Source organism: Capsicum annuum, chromosome 11 (assembly GCF_002878395.1).
Source record: "Capsicum annuum cultivar UCD-10X-F1 chromosome 11, UCD10Xv1.1, whole genome shotgun sequence".
Lineage (NCBI taxonomy): Eukaryota > Viridiplantae > Streptophyta > Magnoliopsida > Solanales > Solanaceae > Capsicum > Capsicum annuum.
In genome coordinates this window covers 30,859,106-30,880,269 of record NC_061121.1, presented here as the reverse complement: position 1 = coordinate 30,880,269, position 21,164 = coordinate 30,859,106, and the positions used below count along the sequence as shown (strand labels likewise).

General features: G+C 34.3%; 2 protein-coding genes and 1 pseudogene across 2 annotated transcripts; 1 reads left to right on the top strand and 2 right to left on the bottom strand.

Annotated features, from left to right (window-relative positions):
• Positions 1-345: 345 nt before the first annotated feature.
• LOC124888816 lies at positions 346-6,440 on the bottom strand (annotated as a pseudogene).
• A 1,455-nt stretch (positions 6,441-7,895) lies between these two features.
• Positions 7,896-11,698, top strand: LOC107847946 (dnaJ homolog subfamily B member 1). The gene is made up of 2 exons (XM_016692563.2): positions 7,896-8,772; positions 10,889-11,698. The coding sequence occupies exons 1-2, from the start codon at positions 8,291-8,293 to the stop codon at positions 11,334-11,336; spliced, it is 930 nt and encodes a 309-aa protein (XP_016548049.1). The 5' UTR covers positions 7,896-8,290; the 3' UTR covers positions 11,337-11,698.
• A 253-nt stretch (positions 11,699-11,951) lies between these two features.
• LOC107847947 (thioredoxin H2) lies at positions 11,952-12,903 on the bottom strand. Its single transcript, XM_016692564.2, has 3 exons — positions 12,739-12,903; positions 12,410-12,532; positions 11,952-12,303 (listed from the first exon to the last, which is right to left on the bottom strand). The coding sequence occupies exons 1-3, from the start codon at positions 12,880-12,882 to the stop codon at positions 12,163-12,165; spliced, it is 408 nt and encodes a 135-aa protein (XP_016548050.1). The 5' UTR covers positions 12,883-12,903; the 3' UTR covers positions 11,952-12,162.
• Positions 12,904-21,164: the final 8,261 nt, after the last annotated feature.

Here is a 21,164-nt window from a genome sequence, read left to right as displayed (position 1 = left end):
AAGAAGTTCTTCCAGATCTAAAAATGTACCAACATAAGTTGAACTAAATCTTTAAAAGCGAAGGTAAAAGGATGACCTTCATGTATGACATGGTAAGCTCAAAAATCTACGTATCGACAAGTGATATAATGCTCAGTTTAATTATGGGAATGCCAGATTAGAGAAAATAGTAGGAATTCTTTATTGAAACTTCAAAAAGGTCACAAAGATCTCCTATCTTTGTTGCTGCTAGACTTCAAAGTTTACCTTTGAAATATCTTACTCCTACATGGTTCAGTAGAAAAATAAATATAGCAATATCCTTATGCTCATTGGGAAAATAATTCAATGATTAACAACTCAGTATAGATACAATTTTCCTTTTTTGCTTCTCTATCAAAAAGTTGTAACTGTGTTCGTAGTTGTATCAACTCAAATAACAAAATAGCAAAAGATAGTATTTTTTTTCTAGAGCTTACCATAGAATTAAATGAACACTGATCACTCATTTAAAATGACCACAATCTTTCATACCTCAGAAAATAGAGGCTAAAAAGAGATGAGAGCTATAGAGTACTTTATTCGACACACACACCAAACTTATTTGTAATGTCAATAATGCAGATATATTGAAGTTCTCTAAACACACCATAATCATTTTCTAGTTTTTACTTTGTTGCTTTTCTTTTCATTTCTTCTTTCTCTTAAGACTCTTGTTCACCAAAGAAATGAAATAAGAACCACGTTGGATTGACTATCTCTAATGAGTGTCCTTAAGTAAGAGGAATGGTGAGGAAGCGAGAGAAACTTATAAAAATTATCAATAAAGTTAATAATAAATAATTCGACCATCAATTGTATTGATGAACGTATGTAAGGTAGAGTTGGAGCGCCTAGGAGCTTAGGTTTTCCAAAGTTGTTAAATTGATGACATTCATCAGGGTTGTGGTCTACATATCTAGTCGTAGCTCATGAGGCCACAGTTCAACTCTATAATAATTAGTTGTCTAGGTGGGAGGGATCCTTGTTCCTTAGTAAGATAGTTCTTCCCCCACCGATGCTATGATGGGAATCCATCAATTCTGTAGATCCATCTCGAGCCAGGAGCTTGGCTGGTGATCTACTGGAAAATGCTCTGAGGCGAGGGTAATGGGAGGAAGATTGAGCATTTGAGAGAAATTTGACATTAGAGTCACAGTGATTTCCCTGAGGAGAGGGAGTAAGAAGGAAGATTTGAGTTAGCATAACATGAAGGCATCAACATTGGGATGGACCATTGGGAGTGATAGTATCATTCCATCAACAGTGATCATGCTCAGAGCCGGCATATCTCTTAGAAGAGATATTGACGTTTTGAGACTAAGTGTAAGAAAGGAGTTGGTATCTCGATTTGAGCATTCAACTCTTTTTTTAGCGAAGCATCTTTAGGAGTATTATTCCTGGTTGACTTCTGAGTAAAGATAGGTTTAAATTTCAAGGAGTGGGCTTCGTGTCCCTTGGACCATTAGAAATTTGACCCATTTTGTATTGAGGTGTGAGGCCCAAGAGTTTTTGTAGAGGAGGGCCCAACAGAACAGTTGGATAGGTTAGTGGAGTTAAGAGACTTTTCTTCACCGTCGTCCCCTTTCTGAGTTGTGGATTTATATGCAAACTTCTTGGTATTAAGAAATTTACCAGTGGAGGCATCGAACATCTTTACCTTTATGGGATGATAGTGATCCAATTTGCCACAACCATTGAAAAGTATCCCTTTCTTCTCGTAGCATATTTTTTGGACATATTGGTCGATTGTAATAGATGTCCTCGTGGTGTTTCGAGAAGGATTTCTATAGAAATCCTGGCGTATCTGCCCTGAGAGTATATGAGGTGCATATGTCTACTTGAAGGAACTTCCCAACTTTTCTTTCCATCTGTTCCAAAATTACCATGTCGTCGAATTTTGTAGGGAGTTGTGGTAGCCGAAGCTAGCTTATCGTCAAAATTATTTGATTGTTGTTAGGAAGAAATTTGGGTTTCCAACTTCTAACAGATAGGAAAGCATCGGCGACAAACCATGTACCTTCGTGTAGCACTCTACTTTTGCTTTCCTTGATGTTAAGTTGACTGTATAAAACTCAAGTCCCAAATCTATGAGATTGAAATATTTTTTGTATTTCCCTAGATCTGAGAGTTTCGTTTTGAGGTACCGGTGATTAAATTTCCTCTTAAAGACTTTAACGATAGTTGAGTGTTGTCATGGTGCATACAATCTTTTCTTGTCCATAATCGTGAGATTAATGACGCCATCTACTGGTAGGAGGACAGCATCTTTGGGTCAACAATGGAAGAGCATTTTCTCTGAAGAGTTTTCCAGTAACTATGACTTTTGTTGGGCATCCACCATTTGAAAATAGTCAATATTTGTGGGTTTCGATGGTATGTGTGTGGATGGTTCAACGTGTAGTAGTGTTGAATGGGTCATACTCAACGTTAATTGGTGGTATGAATTTTTAGAGAGAAGCTGGTATTTCTCTCTCTAAATCCATAGTTTCATTTCTAACTTTGTAAAGATACATTTCGCGATAAGAATTATGTTGACCCAAATTTTACTTTAAGTGAGAATATAGTTGTTAAACTATAATTTGGATATATAAGTGGACCCAAAATTTGAATAGGTTCGTCAGCGGCGACCTTTATTATCTTTAATATAATCATGGAACGGATTTGAGACTTTTAAACAGTCCAAAAAGAAAAAAGGGTGGAGGGGCAAACAACCAAGATATGTTGCAATTAGGATTCAAACTCGTGTCAAACATAGAAAGAGATACTACAACAATAAAAAAAGGGAAAAGGGTCAAATTTACCCATCTACTTAATTTTAATAGCTATGTTTTTCCTCCGTCATACTATCAGGTCATATTTGTCCTTGCTGTTAATAAAGTATTCACCTATGCCCTTTAATTTAACAGAATAATCCAAATTACAATAAATTATCAATTTTTAAATATAAAATTCATTTCCTGTTGTGAGGTTCCAATTCAACGTGCACATGGAAGCTATTTCAATGTGTTGTATCGGTTTGTGCCATGCTTAGCCCATTGATCTGAATCCTACAGATCAAGTGGAATAGACAGGTCATAATCTTGAGCAGCAAGACGATTAAGCAATTTATTGAAGGCACCACCACTCATCTTTCGACCACCTACCGGGGAATAGCATTTATTTGAAATTTGAGGTAATGGATACATAGATATGGTAGTTGTGCAGCAGGCTGACTGCCACCCACCATGACCCCATTTCTATCATGGTTGTGGAGTCCCAGTATAAGAGCAAACTAGCACTAGCATGATAGATTCATCAAAATTGATTTGGTTCAACCGCAAATTGTCTTTCCATGATGTGAGTTGTGTATCTGCTTCCTTATCACTATCCATCTCAAGCAGATTTGCCCAATCATCTGATGTTGTAGCAATAACCTGCATACTTAAACTTTCCGCACCATTTTTGCCCACTCTTGGAATCTTGGCTTGCTTATTGTGTCTGCTCTCTTTTGGTCGTCTGACCTTTTTAGGAACCTTTGCTTCAGAAGTATCTGTGTCTTTTAAGTAGCCAGTTGTAGGATCTTTCGTTGAACCATGAGCAGCTTCAACTATAGTTCTATGCATTGTTGTTGGTTATAATATTGTTGTCATTTGTAGAGCTGTCCTGCAATCAAAGAGCAGCAATGACGTCGTCCATTTCTTGAATCAAAGCATTACGATCAACAATGGTGTCGTCTCTTTCTCTCCTCTAGGAAATGGGTTTTATCTTTAAAAATTGATAATATATTATAATTTAAGCTCATTCCGTTAAATTAAAGGGCACACGTGAATACTTTGCTAACGGCAAGGGCAAATATGACCTGATAGTCTAACGGAGGGTAAACTTAGCTATTAAACTTAAATAGAGGGGTAAATTTGACCCTTTTCCCCAAAAAAAATTTAGCAACAACAAATATGTAATTTAATAAAGAGTGTTGAAATTTTTATCAATGTTAGCTAATTGTAATTGGATCAAATGTCGTTATAGATTTTAAAGGCATTTACAAAGACCGCTAAAATAATTGTCACTAATAATTTCCTCTAAAAAAACATAATTTAGCGTAAATTAAGCTATTCTCAATAACTAGTTGCACTAAATATCTTTTTTTTTTGTGTGTAATGAGAGACGTTAAGCAGAGAATTCGACATGTAGCCCAACTTGCTTTGCATTTTAGATATCTAAACTATATGACCGTCTCTAATATATTAGTTATAATCACATTTTAACGGAGTCTAATGACCCTTCTACTTCCCGTGCAGATCGGCCTCTGCCGGGTACTCATATTGATTTATATTGTTATTTGGTTTACGTCCAACAAATAATATATCTAGTATAATTTCACAAGTGGAATCTATATTATTAATTTGTTTACCTTCATAAAACATAAATTATTCTAGATTACCAAATTAATTTTGCTAATTTTGAACAGAAAGCACCTTTTAAAAATCTAGGTTCAAATTTTGTGTTCTTGTTGTATCTCTCTCATGTGCTCTAATAATTGAGAATTGGCGTTACCTAACCTTTGGGCGTGGTACCATCTCATTTGCAATTGTAAAGATACCTATGGGCAAGTGGGCCAATGTATAATTCAAATTGGGCCACTAGAATTAAAACGAACACTATTTTATATCTTAATTATGGGCCACACTTTCTATCTAATCCATGAATTGGTCCAAAACTCTTTTATGAGAGGTTTATTGCATGTTTGGCCAATGTATTTCGATTGGATTAATTTATTTCACATGAGAGATAGGATAAAATGATTTCAAACTGAATGGAAAAAGATTGGATATCTCAGAATTAAGCCTTGAAAAAGATTTATATTGTATTTGATAGTTGTATAAATTTGTTCTCAGATAAATTTAAATCGTCTACCAAAAACACTATAATTGTTATTCCAAGCTTAATCCTGAAATATCCCACCTTATCAACGTTCCAAACAATCCTTATGGGAGACAAGAATAATAATTTTGGGATAAGATATGGGATTAACTTTATTTCAATATGAAGTGGAGTGTTGGACAGTTAAAGTTTTTCATGTTCAGAAGATGCATGTTGCAAAAATAAGGTTGTTGAGATGGATGTGAGATCATACTCGACGTGCTAAGATTATCAATGACGCCATCCAAAAAAAAATTAAAAGTGGGCTCTGTGACAGACAAAATGAGTGAAGTAAGACTGAGATGTTTTGGACCTGTAAAGAGCTTATATGCAAATGCCTTAGTGAAGAGGTGCGAGAGACTGGTTATAGTTAATACGCAAAGAGGTAGAGTTAGACCTAAAAAGCATTAAAAATAGGTGATTAGACAGGATATAGCACTATTTGGTATTACCAAGGATATGACTTTAAATAGAAATTTGTGAAGGTCGCATAGTAGGATAGAAGATCAGTAAGGAGTAGAGTATTGTGTTGTTTCTAGAAGGTTTAGGGCTGCGGGAGTTTGTCATCGTATTAATCACATTATTGTAGTTCTTACTTTTGATATCTATTGTCATATGGTGTTTCTTGTATTTTGAATACCTCATTATTTTGCGGTTGTTATTATTTTCTTGCGTGTAGGACTGTAGGTTCTGTCATGCTTTTCTTATTAATTGTATATTTTTTTCATTGTTTTCTCTTCTTTTTACTTGAATTGATTGCCCTTGGATCGAGGATTTCTTGAAAACAACCTCTCTACCACCTCAAACCTGCCCCACCAGCATGTTTCCAAAAATCCACCGAAATTTCATCTGGCCCCGTCGCCCTATCTCTCCGCATCCTACGAATAGCCTTTTTAACCCCGTCAACCTTAAAACGCCTACAATAACTGAAATCACGGCTCTTCTCCGAGTGCTCCAACTCCCCTAACTCAATGCCTCTGTCCACCTCCTCGTTCAGAAGGCTATGAAAGTACTCCTGCCATCTACTCTTAATGTGAACATCCGCCACTAAAACACTACCATCCTCCCCCTTAATATACTTCACTTGATCGAGATCACAATCCTTCCACTCAAGACTAGGCCTATACAACCTCTTTTTCCGGCCTTTCTCCTCTAACCCCACATATAAGCTCTCGAACGCTATTGACTTAGCAACTGTAACTGCTAATTTAACCTTCTTCCTTGCTATTTTGTAAACCTCCCTACTCATGTCTAACGTTCATTATCTCAAAATTATTACTCTTACCTCCCTGCCAAACAATAGCCTTAACAATTTCAAACGTCGTTAATATCACTAGTACATCGTGAAGGGGTCCGCCGTCAAGTTGCCAAATTGCCACACAACGACGCCAGAACAGATTCTGTTTAACCGCATTCTCTTCCAACTGAAGATACTGTCTGTGGGTCCCCACACCATTACTCTCTTGCACGTTCTCTTCGCCTACTACCTTACCAACAGACAGCTTTGTCATCAAAGCCATTTGATATCAAATCATATTTAGCCACGTTGTCATTAGTTATGACTGCTCTGCCATAGTCTTTCACTTGGGAGGGGAAATTATTTGAAGATAAATACTCCCACCTAGAAGTTATGTTGTTTTAGAGTTATCTTCAATTCATTACCATCAAAATGGTGGAACTAACTCAAATTCATTACATTATTTTTTACACCCAAAAGAGCATATATCTTTTATGTTCTCTCTCTTCTATATTTTACTCATGAATAATGTCACACCAACATAATACTATAAAATTTGCTGGTGGGTTACAGGTCAAAAACACCAAATTTTACACTAATGTAGGATTTAACATTTTTATTTTGTTGTTAAACAAGTACTTTTTGTTCCGTATTAATTGATCATTTTAAATTTTATACGCTTCTTAAAAAATTATAAATAAAAAAATAACTTTACTAATTTACCTTTTAAAATATTTTTTTGAAACTTTACAATTTTTTTTTGCGTTCAATTTCAAAGAGTATTAATTATTGGAGTAAAATGAGAAATTTTTTATTAATTTTATCTTAATTTATTAAATGGACAAGTAATTTGAGACATATACCTTTAATATAATGATCAATTAATATGGAATTGAGGAAGTAGTGTTTTAGATAATAAAAAAGAAATTAATAATATTCTTTCAATTTAATTCTTTTTTAAATAATTATTTTTACATAGCCACGTACTTATCAAAGAGTAACATTTTTTTCAAAGTATTTATTTGGGATAAGACACTTAGTTGTATAGGAATAAAAAGTTTCTTGAGAATGTGCCAAGTTAAAAAATAGCTTATTTAGAGATGGACAAGATTATTAAAATTAAGAATACGATGTATCTGTATATTCTTTTATTTTTGAATTCTATTTATATTATTAGTAGGAGTATATTAAAAACATTGTTGATGCTGGTCTAGATTATTAATGATAATTGCCCGAACCTTAGCATACTTGGTACTGGTGCTATAAAGAGATATATTTTTAAATTTTACATTGAAAAATCTACTTCGTAAAATAATTCATGCATGTTTGTTGTCAGGAACAATAAAATCAAGTTGACAAGGATTAACATAATATTTATAAGTTGTATTAAATAATAAATTTCAAAAATTTTATTTTTTAATTAAATTTTATGAGTCAAATATCATCATAAAAATTAAAACAGAGAAAAAAATAAATAAAAATGAGAAACTTTGTGTCTAGTCATTTTTCAAGTGCTTTTAAATATTTTGGTCAACTTTTGTGACATATTACACTACTTCAATACGAAGAAAATAAACAAATTAAAGTTTGTATATTCACAAGTACACAAAAATTATTAGTTTGACCTCTATAATTTAAGCTTCACCACAGTAATAAAAGTGAAAAATTAATATCTTTAAAAAGTTGCACAAAAAGGAAGGTTATAGCTTTAAAAAGTTGCAAAAAAGAAGCAATTTTTTTTTTTTTTTCGCACAAAAGAAGGCTATATATATTGCATGATCCTTCTATCTCTCATCTAGTCGATTTCGAGCTTTGGATATAAACATCTCCAAGTGGCTTTATTGGACACAAATTTGTATTAATCGGGCTCAAATATAAGTTCGAATAAAAATCAAAAACAGAAAAAGATTCTTCTATCCTTTTTATGTAAGTTGCTTCACTTCTTTATCCCTTTGTCCTAGTCATTATCATTCTGTAACAACACAGTCATCTTAACAAAATTCAAATACAAAAATCTCTCATCCTCTTCATCCATTCAGCCAGCGCATCTTAGCTCAACGTCAACCATTTCATCTACGCTGCGCATTTCACTCTTCACATTGTTCACGTAGAATTGCATTTCCGGTTACTATAATGGGAATTGATTACTATAACATACTGAAAGTATCTCGTAATGCGAGTGAAGAAGATTTAAAGAGATCGTATAAGCGATTAGCAATGAAATGGCATCCGGATAAGAACAATCAGAACAAGAAAGAAGCAGAAGCGAAATTCAAGCAGATCTCTGAGGCGTATGATGTGCTTAGTGATGTTCAAAAGCGTCAGATCTATGATTTGTATGGCGAGGACGCGTTGAAGTCTGGTCAATTTGCATCTCCGACTAGCACTGGCAGTGGCAGTGGTAATGGTAGAGGGTTTAGGTTCAATACGCGTGATGCAGAGGATATTTTTGCTGAGTTTTTCGGTGGATCGGATGGTTATAGTAGTAGTTCTGGTGTCGGAATAGATAAGAAGGCGGCACCGGTTGAGAATAAACTTCCGTGTAGCTTGGAGGAGCTTTACAAGGGATCTAAAAGGAAAATGAAGATCTCAAGGATTCTTCTTGATGACTCCGGGTACGAATACCTTAAATTATACGTATATTTTGTAAGTATTTTGTGATTGCAAATCTTTGTTACTATATTAAATGCGTTGATGATTTCGAAAAATGGAAATAGTTTTTTAATGTAGCATGGCTTTGTTAATTTTTAGTCAATTTCCTTTTCTTAAAGCAAAAAGTTACAGTAATTTACTTTTTGTTGACTGAGATTATTGTAAATTACATTTGGGCTTTGACGTAATTTCTGAATCAAAATTGTAATGTAGCTGGGGCAAATCTTCATTTTTAATCATCAAATGTAGCATCAGAAGTAGGTGGTTTGGTATTTTGTCTGGACTCTATAGGATAGAAAATGATTTCCTTTAATTGATGAATTGCTTGTCACTTTTTTTGGGTGTTTCGGCGAAACTGGGGTTCTTTATGCCTCTATGGTCATAAATTCATTGAACCGAGGGTCTATTGGAAAAGTCTCTCTACCCTACAAAGGGAGGGGTGAGGACTGAATACATCTTACTCTCTCCAGACTTCACTTGAGGGGTTACAGATGCATTGTTTTGTTGTTGTTGGTCATAGATTCAGAGAAGTTAATGGTCAAGATTCACTTTGCTACTGGCCTTAGTGCATATGTTATGCATTTGCTATCATAGTTTTAACTCTGCTACCTGGTTCAACGATTAAAATATCCTATAATTCTGTTCTCACACCACGTCCATGGTGGAGTACGGTAGATGGTTCCATAGCTCTTTGACATCCCAATGTGTATCAGCCAGTATCTTGCTTGAAATAGCTATAAAAACTATGCTCTGCACTGGCAGCAAGGTTAACCTTGCTATTGCAGCAAACCAATTTGATAGAATTGACGATGAAATAGGTTCATTATCCTGTGTTAGTGTCAAATTTTTGTTCTGAAAGATAAAACTTACTTGGGTAAAGTTATTAATTTCATATTTTTGGATTTTCATGGTTGAAAACTATTTTTACAACAACGAATAGTTGAGGCTGGCTACAGGATCAATACCCATTTCACTCTGACTGAATCTGTTTCATTCCATTAGTAATTTGGTTCTGTGATACTCGAAGTTCTAAATTTTTACTGACATACAAATCTGTAAACAAAGTATCGTAAATTAACTAGTTTTACACTAGCCATCAACCTACTATAAAGTTGTTTCTGCACCCATCACTTAAAAAAATATCTGTAAGTGAGAATAATGTCTTACTGCATCTTTGACCAAATGTTTTTTAGCTAATGGAGTGTACTAGATATTTGTTTTCTTAGCTCTTGCGCTTTTGCACATCCTTTTTTTACAAAACGTGTAATTCTGTCGTTTCTTGTTATTTAATTAGTCTAAAAGGTGAAAAAGATATGTTAATTGCGACTGTTTTAGAGAAAATACATGGGAATTCTTCTATAGGGATCAAAAGCTCTTAAATCCAACCCAATTAGCAGATATATATATCAAAGTCACTGTTGCTTAATGCTTATTTATGGTCACCTGGGGCGTACATTGATCTCCTAAATGTTGCAATTCCCTTGTTCAAAATATTAATTGACTCATATTGGTCATGGGGAATGAGTTGTTGTCTCCTTATATAGTCTCACATCATAAACTAGCTTTTCGTGTTAAGTTTGGCCTAAATTCCATTTTTTTACATGGTATTTGAGCCAACCCTATCCTTATTGTTGGTTTACCCAATGTTATATTGTTCACACTCCAGATGTCCAGTTCTTGGTGTGTATGGTCTTTGGTAATCCTCACCTCCTGAACTAACTTTAGTGTTTGAGTCAAGTCCCATGCCCATTTTCTTTATAGATAAAGCTTATGATCACTTTGGGATGCTGATTGATCGTGTTGAGTGTTTTGATTCTCTGGTGCAGTGATAAACTACTTTAAATGCTATAGTTAATGGGAGGCAAAAGTTTTAACTACTGAAAGCAATAGTTCTCTTGGAGGATCAAGGTGAGGGTAGGGGTAGCAAATCAATGCAAATATTGACAATAAAGTTCTGCGAATATGCAGATTACAAGCCATGAATGTTTTAACTTATGAAGTTTCACTCAATTGTTCCACTCAGTGGCTCTAATCTCAAGTTCTATCACTTTTCTTCCATGTGTTTGATTGTTTTTGCAGCAAGCCTACAACTGTTGAAGAGGTCTTAGCAATACACATCAAACCTGGTTGGAAGAAAGGCACAAAAATAACTTTTCCAGAGAAAGGGAACTATGAACATGGAGCTGCCCCTGGTGATCTTGTTTTTGTGATAGAGGAAAAGCCACATGCTGTCTTCAAGAGGGATGGAAATGATCTAGTGATCAATCAGAAAATTTCCTTATTAGATGCTCTCACTGGGAAAACTATTGGTTTGACCACTTTGGACGAAAGGAAACTCACAATACCAATCACAGAAGTTGTCAAACCAGGACAAGAGCTGATAATCCCAAATGAGGGAATGCCAATATCCAAGGAACGTGGCAACAAAGGAAATTTGAAGATCAAGTTTGACATTAGATTTCCATCAAGGCTAAGTGCAGATCAGAAATCTGATCTCAGAAGGGTGCTGTGCAGGAGCATTGACTAGTCCTACATTCAACTTAAGGTGTCACTAACACTAGCTTGGAGGTGCTGCGGAATGTAAATACTTTAAGGTCTTCTGTAGAAATGAAAATGTGCATATTAGGATATAGTCTTCAGGATGCCTTTCAACGTTTACAAATAGTAAGCGCCAAAAGAGGAGCTAATGTAGCAGCTATTATATCTGCTTATATTTTCTTTTGTTGGATGTAAAAGCAGTAAGTAGTTAAATATCTGTGTTTGATTTGGAGGTGGATCCTATATATCAAGTATTGTAGTTGCGAGTAGTGGCACTGTGTTCTAAATTGTGTCGTCCATCTATGGCAGACCTTTGATGAATATATTGCGTTGAACCTTTTAGCATTGGTATGGATGAAATCTCTCCTTTGGATTATATTTGCTTTGCATGAAGATTTCCCTATTCATTACCCAACTTAATGAGGATGACAGGCACATAATAAATGTATTTTATTTATATTCATTTATCTTATCAGTATATAGATTCTCCGTGACAAAGATGCCGTATGGCAATGTCAAAGTTACTTTTTTATTGTCATAATCTAAATTCTTAAGGGGACTTCAGGGGCAAGGGATACACTGATGAATATGGAAAGACATTCGATGAACACAGAAACCAGAAAGACTTTTACTTATTCAAATCAAAATATACCAAACATTAGTGCTTAAATCTGCCTCTTTAAATTTTACTATCACAAGTGAGACACAACTGAAAGATACATAGCTAGTTCTTAGTGACAGCTAATGACTTTTATTTTATATGACTATCATTTCAGTATGTTCTGCTTAAAACGATATGTGTGCTTTTGATTTGCTTAGATGAAGATAGCTCTATGTTTCTGAATCTTCTTCTGTAGCCCATCCTTATCTGCCCCAACAATCTTGTCAACTACCTTATCCTTCTTTATCAGCACGAATGTTGGCATAGCTTGAACCCCATATTCTTGAGCTACATCCTGTTTACAATTTATCCAAGATTTGAGAAATTAGTATCTGTTTAAATATCAAAAGAGTAGGGGATAAAAGAAAAGGGTTGTAAAGTTAAAGAGAATAAGCGCATACAGCCAATTCATCAACATCAATCTTGACAAACTCAACGTCTGTATATTTAGCAGCAAAGTCATTAAGAACTGGTTCCATATATTTGCAAGGAGCACACCATGTTGCGGTGAAGTCAATAACAACCTAGTAGCAACAGAACAAAAGATACCAATGATTAGTACCGTCTGACTTCTATAACACAAGTAACATATTTTTTACCCTATCAGGTCACTCAAAAGACGACTAAATATAGCGATAGTCTCTTACACCGTTAATGTATATAAGTTAATTCGATATACAATATCTCATTAGAGAAATTAGCAGAAAATTAGTTCTTGCAAAATGGTTACCAGTTTGTTTGTATCTTTCAAAGAATCAAAATGGAGCTTCCATTTTGTTGAAGAGTGGAAAACAATGACTTGAGACCTCTTGATTTGTGGTGTGATTGGCATAGTATGAGCTTCATGCAAAGTTGTTGAATAGTTAGCACCCATTTTCTTTGTATTGATTTTGACCTTAGAGTCTTGGAGGGACCCTTTTTATATTGATTGCTGATGTATGAAATTTGTTCTTTTCAAATGTAAAAGAAACTTAAACTAATAACAGAATATGTTCTTCAGTATGTCAATCATTCCATCATATATTGGACGATTTGATGCTATGTAACTTTTGTTTCTGTTGGTTCATTTTCCAATATTTCTAATGCAGGATTATGACTTTACTCTTATACTCTGTATTTTCACCCTGCAACAAAGTTGTTTATTATTTTATCAACTTTGAGAAGTCAATATTTGAAGCTTCTCGAATAGCAAGTAGTGTTAGGTTTTTAAGCGGTGTGAATGAAAAATGAATAAGTGTTTTTTCGAAAAGACACCAAGAGAAAGGATGTAATTCGAATAGGCACCTTTTCGGTTTGGATGGTTATGACCTTTCCAATGTGTTGTGACTTTTCCGAAGAGTTGCACCTTTATGAAGGGGTGCACCATTGTTATTCTTCATGAAACAACACCTTGATGGCTATAGATATCTGAATTTTTCCTAAAGTATATAAATAAATATTTTGAAGTAAAAACTCTCATCTTTCTTGAAAAATTCCGGTGTGATTTGCTGTCGTTGAGTGCGTTGGTAGTTCGACAGAGTTTGACGTACCGCTATTCTGTCGAAGTAATTCATTTTATCCTGGGAGGCTATATTCTATAATCTCGGGTACTTGAGGAGAATAATTTCCTTAAGGACACACCATGAATTCGGTGGACTTGAATCTTCTAATCTTCATTTTTTTCTAAACATTTGATTTTGCTATTTTCCAGAAAATAGTTTGAACTTCATTTTGTAGATGTTAATAAGTTGGGTTGAACTTATTGTTGAAGTTCATATTGTGAATACAGAGTTACTTCATTTGATTAGTCATATGATTAATTTGAATATGTGTTTGGAGTTCTTGTTGTAAAATACAAATTTTACTAAACTCGAAAAACAATAATCTTAAGGAAACGATATAATAATAAAAAAATATTTATTTTTTGTGCTTGCTTGGTGGAAAAAATATCACAATTTATAGATCAAGTACTTGGATAATCTATATTAAGTTTGATTTTGTGGAGATTAAAATATTTTGATTTCTACTCCCTCGATTAGAAGAATATAAATTTTTTTCACCGAGAAATCAGTGTGGAAATTTGATTCGAAGAATATAAAAATTTCACCGACTCATTAAAATCTATGTATTGATTTCTGGAGTTTAAAATTTATGGGATTTCACTCTGTTTGAATTTGATTTTGATTTAAAGTCATAAAAACTTTGTCAGATTACAAAGTTCATTCAATTGATGATTTGAAGATACAAAAACTTCATCATTGACTAGAAACAAGTTGGTTCAAGTTTAAAGTCTTTATTGATAGTATTCTGAAATACTAAAGTGTATGTCAAAGATTGACAGAAAAATGATGAATAAAACTGAACAACAAATTGATTCAGTCGTGAATTGTGTTGTCCCAACGGCAATCAATGTTGCGTCATTAAGTCGTTCAGATATTGTTCTAGTAATGAAAACATCAGAGAAATCGAAAAAATAATTTGACATGAACTTCAAAGAATGGCAACAAATGATATCATTTTGGCTGGCCAAACTTGAAATGCAAATGTTCACAAGTAGAGATCCTCATGTTCCAAAAAAAAAATGATTGAAAGTTAATTATCTGATTTGAAAGATCTTGTGAGTCATCCCAAGATAGAAGAAGATAATGAGTTGAATGAGAAGTCATCAATGATGGTTGCAAATCCATTAAGGATGATGCTCCAAATAATAAGAAGATGAAGAAGTCTTTTGGACAAGAGAAATAGTTAAACAAAAAAAGTTCAAAGGCAAGTGCTACAATTATAGTGATATTGGCCACAAAGCTCTAAATAGTCAAGTTCGGAATAAGAACAAGAAAAGAATCAGATAAACATGCTGGAAGCAATTCTAAAGATTGAAAATCTGTGTGCTATGATCACTAAATGCAATCTAGTTGAAAATCCAAATGAATAGTGGTTTGATTTAGGAACCACTAGATATGTTTGTGTGGACAAAGAAGCTTTTGCTACTTATGATACTAATGGTTCCAAATAATGATCTTCATGGAAAATAATGCAACAACCAAGGTTGAAGGAAGTGAGAAGATATTCCTAAAAATGACTTCCAAAAAGGTGTTGACTCTCAATAATGTTCTTCGTGTTCTTACTATTAAGAAAAAGTGTTGACAACACTTCTTGTTAATAATGGATTTAAATATGTGTTTATTTTGGAGAAAGTTGTAATAAGCAAGAATAAAACATATGTAAGAAAGGGCTACCTCAATGATGGCCTTTTCAAACTTGATGTAATGATTGTTGAAATCAAGAAAGCTGAGGCTTCTTCTTACTTGCAAGAGTTAAATGATTTGTGGCACAGTCATTTAGGACATGTCAATTATAAAACCTTGAGAGAACTGATTAGCTTAGAAGTTTTTCCTAACTTTGAGTGAAATAAATCAAAATATCAAATATGGGTGGAATCTAAGTATGCTAACCATCTGTATAAGTTTGTTAAAAGGAATTTCAATCCCTCAGACTTAATTCACACCGATATTGGTGATATGAAGTCAACACCATCTTGTGGTGAAAAAAGTATTTCATAACTTTTATTGATGATTGCACTAGATATTGTTATGTTTATTTGCTAAATAGTAAGGATGAAACAATAAACGTGTTTAGGCAACATAAAACTGAAGTTGAAAAATCAGTCGGATAAAAAGATCAAAATGATAAGAAGTAATAGGGGTGGAGATTATGAATCTCCTTTTATGGAGTTATATTTGAAAAATGAAATTGTCCATCAAACTATTGCCCCGTATTCACCTCAATCGGATGGAATTGTAGAAATAAAAATTAAACGTTGACGAAAATGATGAATACCTTACTCATAAATTCATGTTTACCGTAAAACTTGTGGAGGAAAGCTATCCTTACAACAAATCGATTACTCAATAGAGTGTCCCGTAGCAAGACACAATCCATTCCATATAAAAAATAGAAAGAAAGGAAACCAAACTTGAAATATTTCATAGTGTGGGGGTGTCTAGCCAAAGTCCAAGTTCCTATACCTAAAAGGATAAAAATAGGACCAAAAACTGTAGACTGTATTTTCATCGAATATGGTAAAACCAAAAAAGCATGTCGATTTTTTATTCATAAATTTGAACATTCGGATATCTATAAAAATACAATAATTGAATTAGATAATGTTGAGCTCTTTGAACACATTTATCCATATAAAACTGGACATGAGCTATCTAGTGGAGGGTCTAAACGACCTCGAGATGAACCAAACAAGAATGTACTTAATGATGAGAATCCAAGGCAAAGTACACGTCAAAGAACATCAACTTTCTTTGAATCAGATTTTGTAACATCTCTTCTTGAAAATGAGTTTCAAACGTTTAAAGAAGTGATGTCGTTTTAGGACTCATCCTTTTGGAAAGAGGCATTCAATAGTAAGATTGATTCAATTTTGAGAAACCACACTTGGGTGTTGGTTGATCTTCCTCCAAAAAATAAATCTTTAGGTTCTAAATGAATCTTCAAAAGGAAGATGAAAGCTGATGGTACTATTGACAAATATAAGGCAAACCTTGTTGTGAAAGGCTTTAGAAAAAAAAAGCGTTGATTATTTTGATACTTACTCACTTGTAACAAGGATAATGTCCATTCGTATGTTTGTTGCATTAGCAGCGATTATGATCTTGAAATCTATCAAATTGATGTGTAAACAACATTCTTAAATAGACAATTGAAGGAAGAAATTTACATGGAACAACCTGAGGATTTTGTGGTTTCTGTTAAAGAAAAGAAAGTGTGCAAACTTGTTAAGTCACTTTATGGACTAAAACAAACACCCAAACAGTGGCATGCAAAGTTTGACCAAACCATGTTGGCAAACAACTTCAAAATAAATGAATGTGATAAATGTGTTTACATTAAAGACACTCCAAATCACATGATCATTGTTTGTTTGTATGTGGATGATATGTTGATCATAAGTAGAGACATTTCCGACATAAGTGCTACAAAACAAATGCTTGAGAGCAAGTTTGATATGAAAGACCTTGGAGTTGCGGATGTGATCTTAGGAATAAGAATTTATAGAACTCCACAAGGGTTGGCTATGTCACAGTCTCATTACATTGAAAAAGTACTTGATAAGTTTTCACGACCCAAATGGCCATGAGTGGAACCCACACTAATTTCCTGTGGGAGAACCATCTAAACCGAACCATTACCCAATCACTTAGTCAATATTAAGATGATATTATTATAAAATCAACATAATAATAATAATTCAGGACTAATCATTATTAATATGGAATTCAAACAAACTACTTACTAAAATCCCCAAGACCCGAAAGTCATCGAACAAGAACTATTAACAAAGATCATGTCTAAATAGATATTAAAAAATAAAGTAAATAAAGAATATTTCATTGTTCGAAAGATGGATAACAATAAATAAGATGACCCATGGTAGCCTGGAGATGGAGTGCTTACCCTTGGATCAAGATCTGCTATCAAACTCTAGAGGTGAGGTTATGTCTGAGCCTCTAGAACATTTTCTACACTCAACAAAAGAAGAGTACATAGTAGTATCAATACAAACCACTATGTACTGGTAGGTATCATAGGCCAACTCAATTTAATAGCATATACAAAACATAAATTAAATAACAAGTAAACAGGCATCGTCACATAAAAAATATTCAATGGATCAACAATACAGCAATAACAGGTCAAACAGTGCTCACAAACAAGCCACATAACCATCAAGAGTATCAATCATACTGTAAACTGTAAGACCCCATAAATTTTTCTAGTCGTTAGAGATTTTAAAGCATGCCAAGAGAGTCATGACACTTAGAAAATTTGGCTAAGTGTTGGAATTTTTTCATTTTATAAGTGTAATACCCCGTATATTTCTAAGCTAGAAAATGAGCCATTGTTCCTACGTATGAAACCTCCTATCCTTTAATTCATATTTGAGTGAATGAATTACAATGATTATCATAGTGATAAGAGAGCTTAAGATGTATTAAGCGTGTTTATAAGAGTCACCTAGAGTAAGGAAAGCTAAGAGCTTTCGAATCCATCAAGTTTTAGTGTTTAATTTTGTAAGGGTCATATTTGAATGAGAATAACTTGATGTATATGTGGTATTTTGGAATATTTATACCCACTAAATTTTATAAAATCGAATTAGCTTTCCAACGATACCAATTTCGCCAAAATCCGACACCCAAGCGAGAAGTTATGGCTTTGCAAAGTGGAGTGCGTCGCCTAGTATAAGGTGTGCGATGCACAACCTAACTTATGTTATAAGGTGTGATATGCACAACCTAATGTATGCGATAAGGTGTGCACCCCACAACCTAGATTACGCGATAAGGTGTGCGCTGCATATCTTATGGCCCAAGTGACATAAACACTCAATTTTGGGGTTGTTTTAAGAGCAAAATGGTCCCTTTCCACCCATATATAAGCTCCCAAATAGGGATTTAGCCCTACTTGAAGAAAAATATACTTCTTTTTCTCACAAACCTCTCAAGAACAAGCTAGGGTTCCAATTGAGGGATTCAAATTCAAGAAGTTTCTCCGTCAGTCTTCGTAAAATCAAGAACTAAGGTATGTTAGATGTTGATTCTTGAGTTTCTTTCACCAAGAAGTTCAAGAATCCTTTTCTAAATTCAAGATTATATATTTATGACATTGTCATGATTTTTGTGAATAGAAATTGAATTTCATGTTGTTGATGAGTTTTAATTCATGATTTGATTTCAAAGATCCAAGCTTTGATCCTACTATGTGATGTTCATGATAAAACCCCTTCAAGTTGCATGATATTGATGTATTCATGATAATTAAATATAGAATCTGTGGTACAACCAAAACATGCTCCCCATATGTTTGATAGAATGCTTAAGTTAAGAGAATAGTCCCTTTTTAGTATGTTAAGCATGAAATCCCCAATTATGTGATAACTAATGCATGCCAAGCATTTGTTGAAATGCCTTAGTGAATGTATTATGATAGGTTGCATTCATTCTTATTCATGTGTATTCCTTATTGAACAACTATGAGATATTATTATGCATACCCTATACATTTACATGTTTATGACATTCAAGTGATTGACGAGATATCATATTAATTGTGTTGTGAGTGAAAGTCCATTGTCATGATATTTAAATGCGGTCCTATCTTATTTATTTATGAAATCGAGTCCTGGGGGTATTTATACCCGAAAACTTAGTGCTTGTTTAGAGCCGTGTCAGTCTCAAGATAATCTCAGTCGTGCTATGATCATAGAATTCAGTCAGCTACAGAACTTAAGAAAATTCAGTAATCTCAGTACTAGTTCAATCCAATCTCTGTATTAGTCTAACTCAGTTTCGTATCTAGTTCGAACCTCAGTAGTATTCAGAATTCAGTAAAGCTAAGTAAGTTATAGAACTCAGTAGCATTCAGACAAAAAGTAGAATTAAGAAGTATTCTGTCAGACAATGGAATCAAGTGAACTCAACCAGATCAGTCAAGTAAGATAATCAATAACAGATTCAGCCCAGTCTAATGCACTTTAAGAATCAGTTCAGTGTCTTTTAGTTAGGAGTAGGAACTAGCATCGAGAGAGTGTAGGGAAAACTGCTTCCTCGTTAAAGAGGTAGAGTCGTTAGTATCAGTCCCTGAACTCCAGAACTACATAGCCAGCTTAGGATTAGGAGTCACCCATTAGATTAATTCTTGACTACCTTCTAGGAGTCACCCGATGCCTTAGGCTTGACTTTTTGTTCAGGTTCACCCGTTATAGAGGCTTGACCATAGTAGTGTCCTTACCCATGGCACGGTACTAACGCCCTTTCAACTAGGGTTATAGGTTAGTCCTCACTAGTTCAGATCGGGGCATGTTGGTTAAGTGAGAACTCCCACAGTTGCTGCTTCAGATTTAGTCTTAGTTAAGAACTTAGATAGTTCTCCAGATCTAGGACCGTTAGATACAGTCACATAGCTCAGTGAGGAACTTAGATAGTTCCATAGATTCAGAGATCACCCATTAGATAGGCTTGATCTCAAACTCATTCAGTTATTATCTTCATTTGCAGATTCAGAGCTCACACGCTAGACAGGCCCGATCTTAGATATAATCCATCATCAACACTATCAGTAGATTCAGAGGTCACCCACTAGATAGGCCTGACCTCAGATATAGCCAATCATTATTATTATGAGTAGATTCAGTTATTCAGTATTCCAGAGTTAGTGAACTCAGATGTCAGTAGTAGCAAACTCAGTTGTCAGAAGTTTAAGTACTCAGAAGTTAGTATTCAGTGTTACAATGATTTCAGTTATAGTGTATGCATTCATGCATGTATCCTCATTCAGTACTCTCATGTTATCCAGTTAAGTTATGTTCATGCATAAGCCCTTGCATTCAACCTTACCTCATCTAGTGTACCAGTACATTCAAAGTACTGACGCTTACTTTTCTCTTGCGCTATGATGTGTTATACCTTAGGTTCAGACGTATGGGATCTAGAGCACCTTTAGCAGTCCAGACTCAGTCAGTAGCAGTAGATGTAGCAGTGAGTCCTCATCATTTGAGGATGCTTCTTATTTCAATACTACATTAGATTCAGTTTATTTTAGTAGACGGAGTTAGTTGGGAACCTGTCCCTTCAAATCCTTATTCAGATACTTTAGAGGCTTTCAGGTTACAGTACTTTTAGATAGATATATCCGTATTTAATTTTCATTATTAAGTATTTTAGATATTTTGAACCTTATGGCAAATTTTCTGTCAGTTTTTTACATTATTTAGTATCTCTATACAGTTATTACAGCAGGTACCAGATAAGGGTTGACTTGTGGTCTTTTGGGATCATGAGCACCGTGTGACATTCCGATTATAGATAATCAGGGCGTTACAAACTTGGTATCAGAGCCTAAGGTTAAATAGTATCCTAGGAAGTTTGAAAGCCACATCTAGTAGAGTCTTGTATATGGGTGTGTTGTGCACCATATTTATGTACAAGAGGCTATAAAATATTTCAGGAATAGTTTTCCTTCTTTCAGTTTTCATGTCATACGAGTATGCATAAGTTTCAGTTAATTCTTAGACTAATTCGTTCTTCTTTGTATTTATAGAGTATGCCTCTTTGCAAAGCCAATGCCCATAGGGATGATAACTAGCCATCTCAGCCAGTAGATCCT

What these genes read in the sequence shown, in the direction of transcription:
- LOC107847946 (XM_016692563.2), top strand. Translation starts at nt 8,291, where the DNA reads ATGGGAATTGATTACTATAACATACTGAAAGTATCTCGTAATGCGAGT. An exon ending in ATTCTTCTTGATGACTCCGG is followed by an intron (nt 8,773 to 10,888) that starts GTACGAATACCT and finishes TTGTTTTTGCAG; the next exon opens with CAAGCCTACAACTGTTGAAG.
- LOC107847947 (XM_016692564.2), bottom strand. Translation starts at nt 12,882, where the DNA reads ATGGGTGCTAACTATTCAACAACTTTGCATGAAGCTCATACTATGCCA. An exon ending in TGAAAGATACAAACAAACTG is followed by an intron (nt 12,533 to 12,738) that starts GTAACCATTTTG and finishes TGTTGCTACTAG; the next exon opens with GTTGTTATTGACTTCACCGC. An exon ending in TTGATGTTGATGAATTGGCT is followed by an intron (nt 12,304 to 12,409) that starts GTATGCGCTTAT and finishes AATTGTAAACAG; the next exon opens with GATGTAGCTCAAGAATATGG.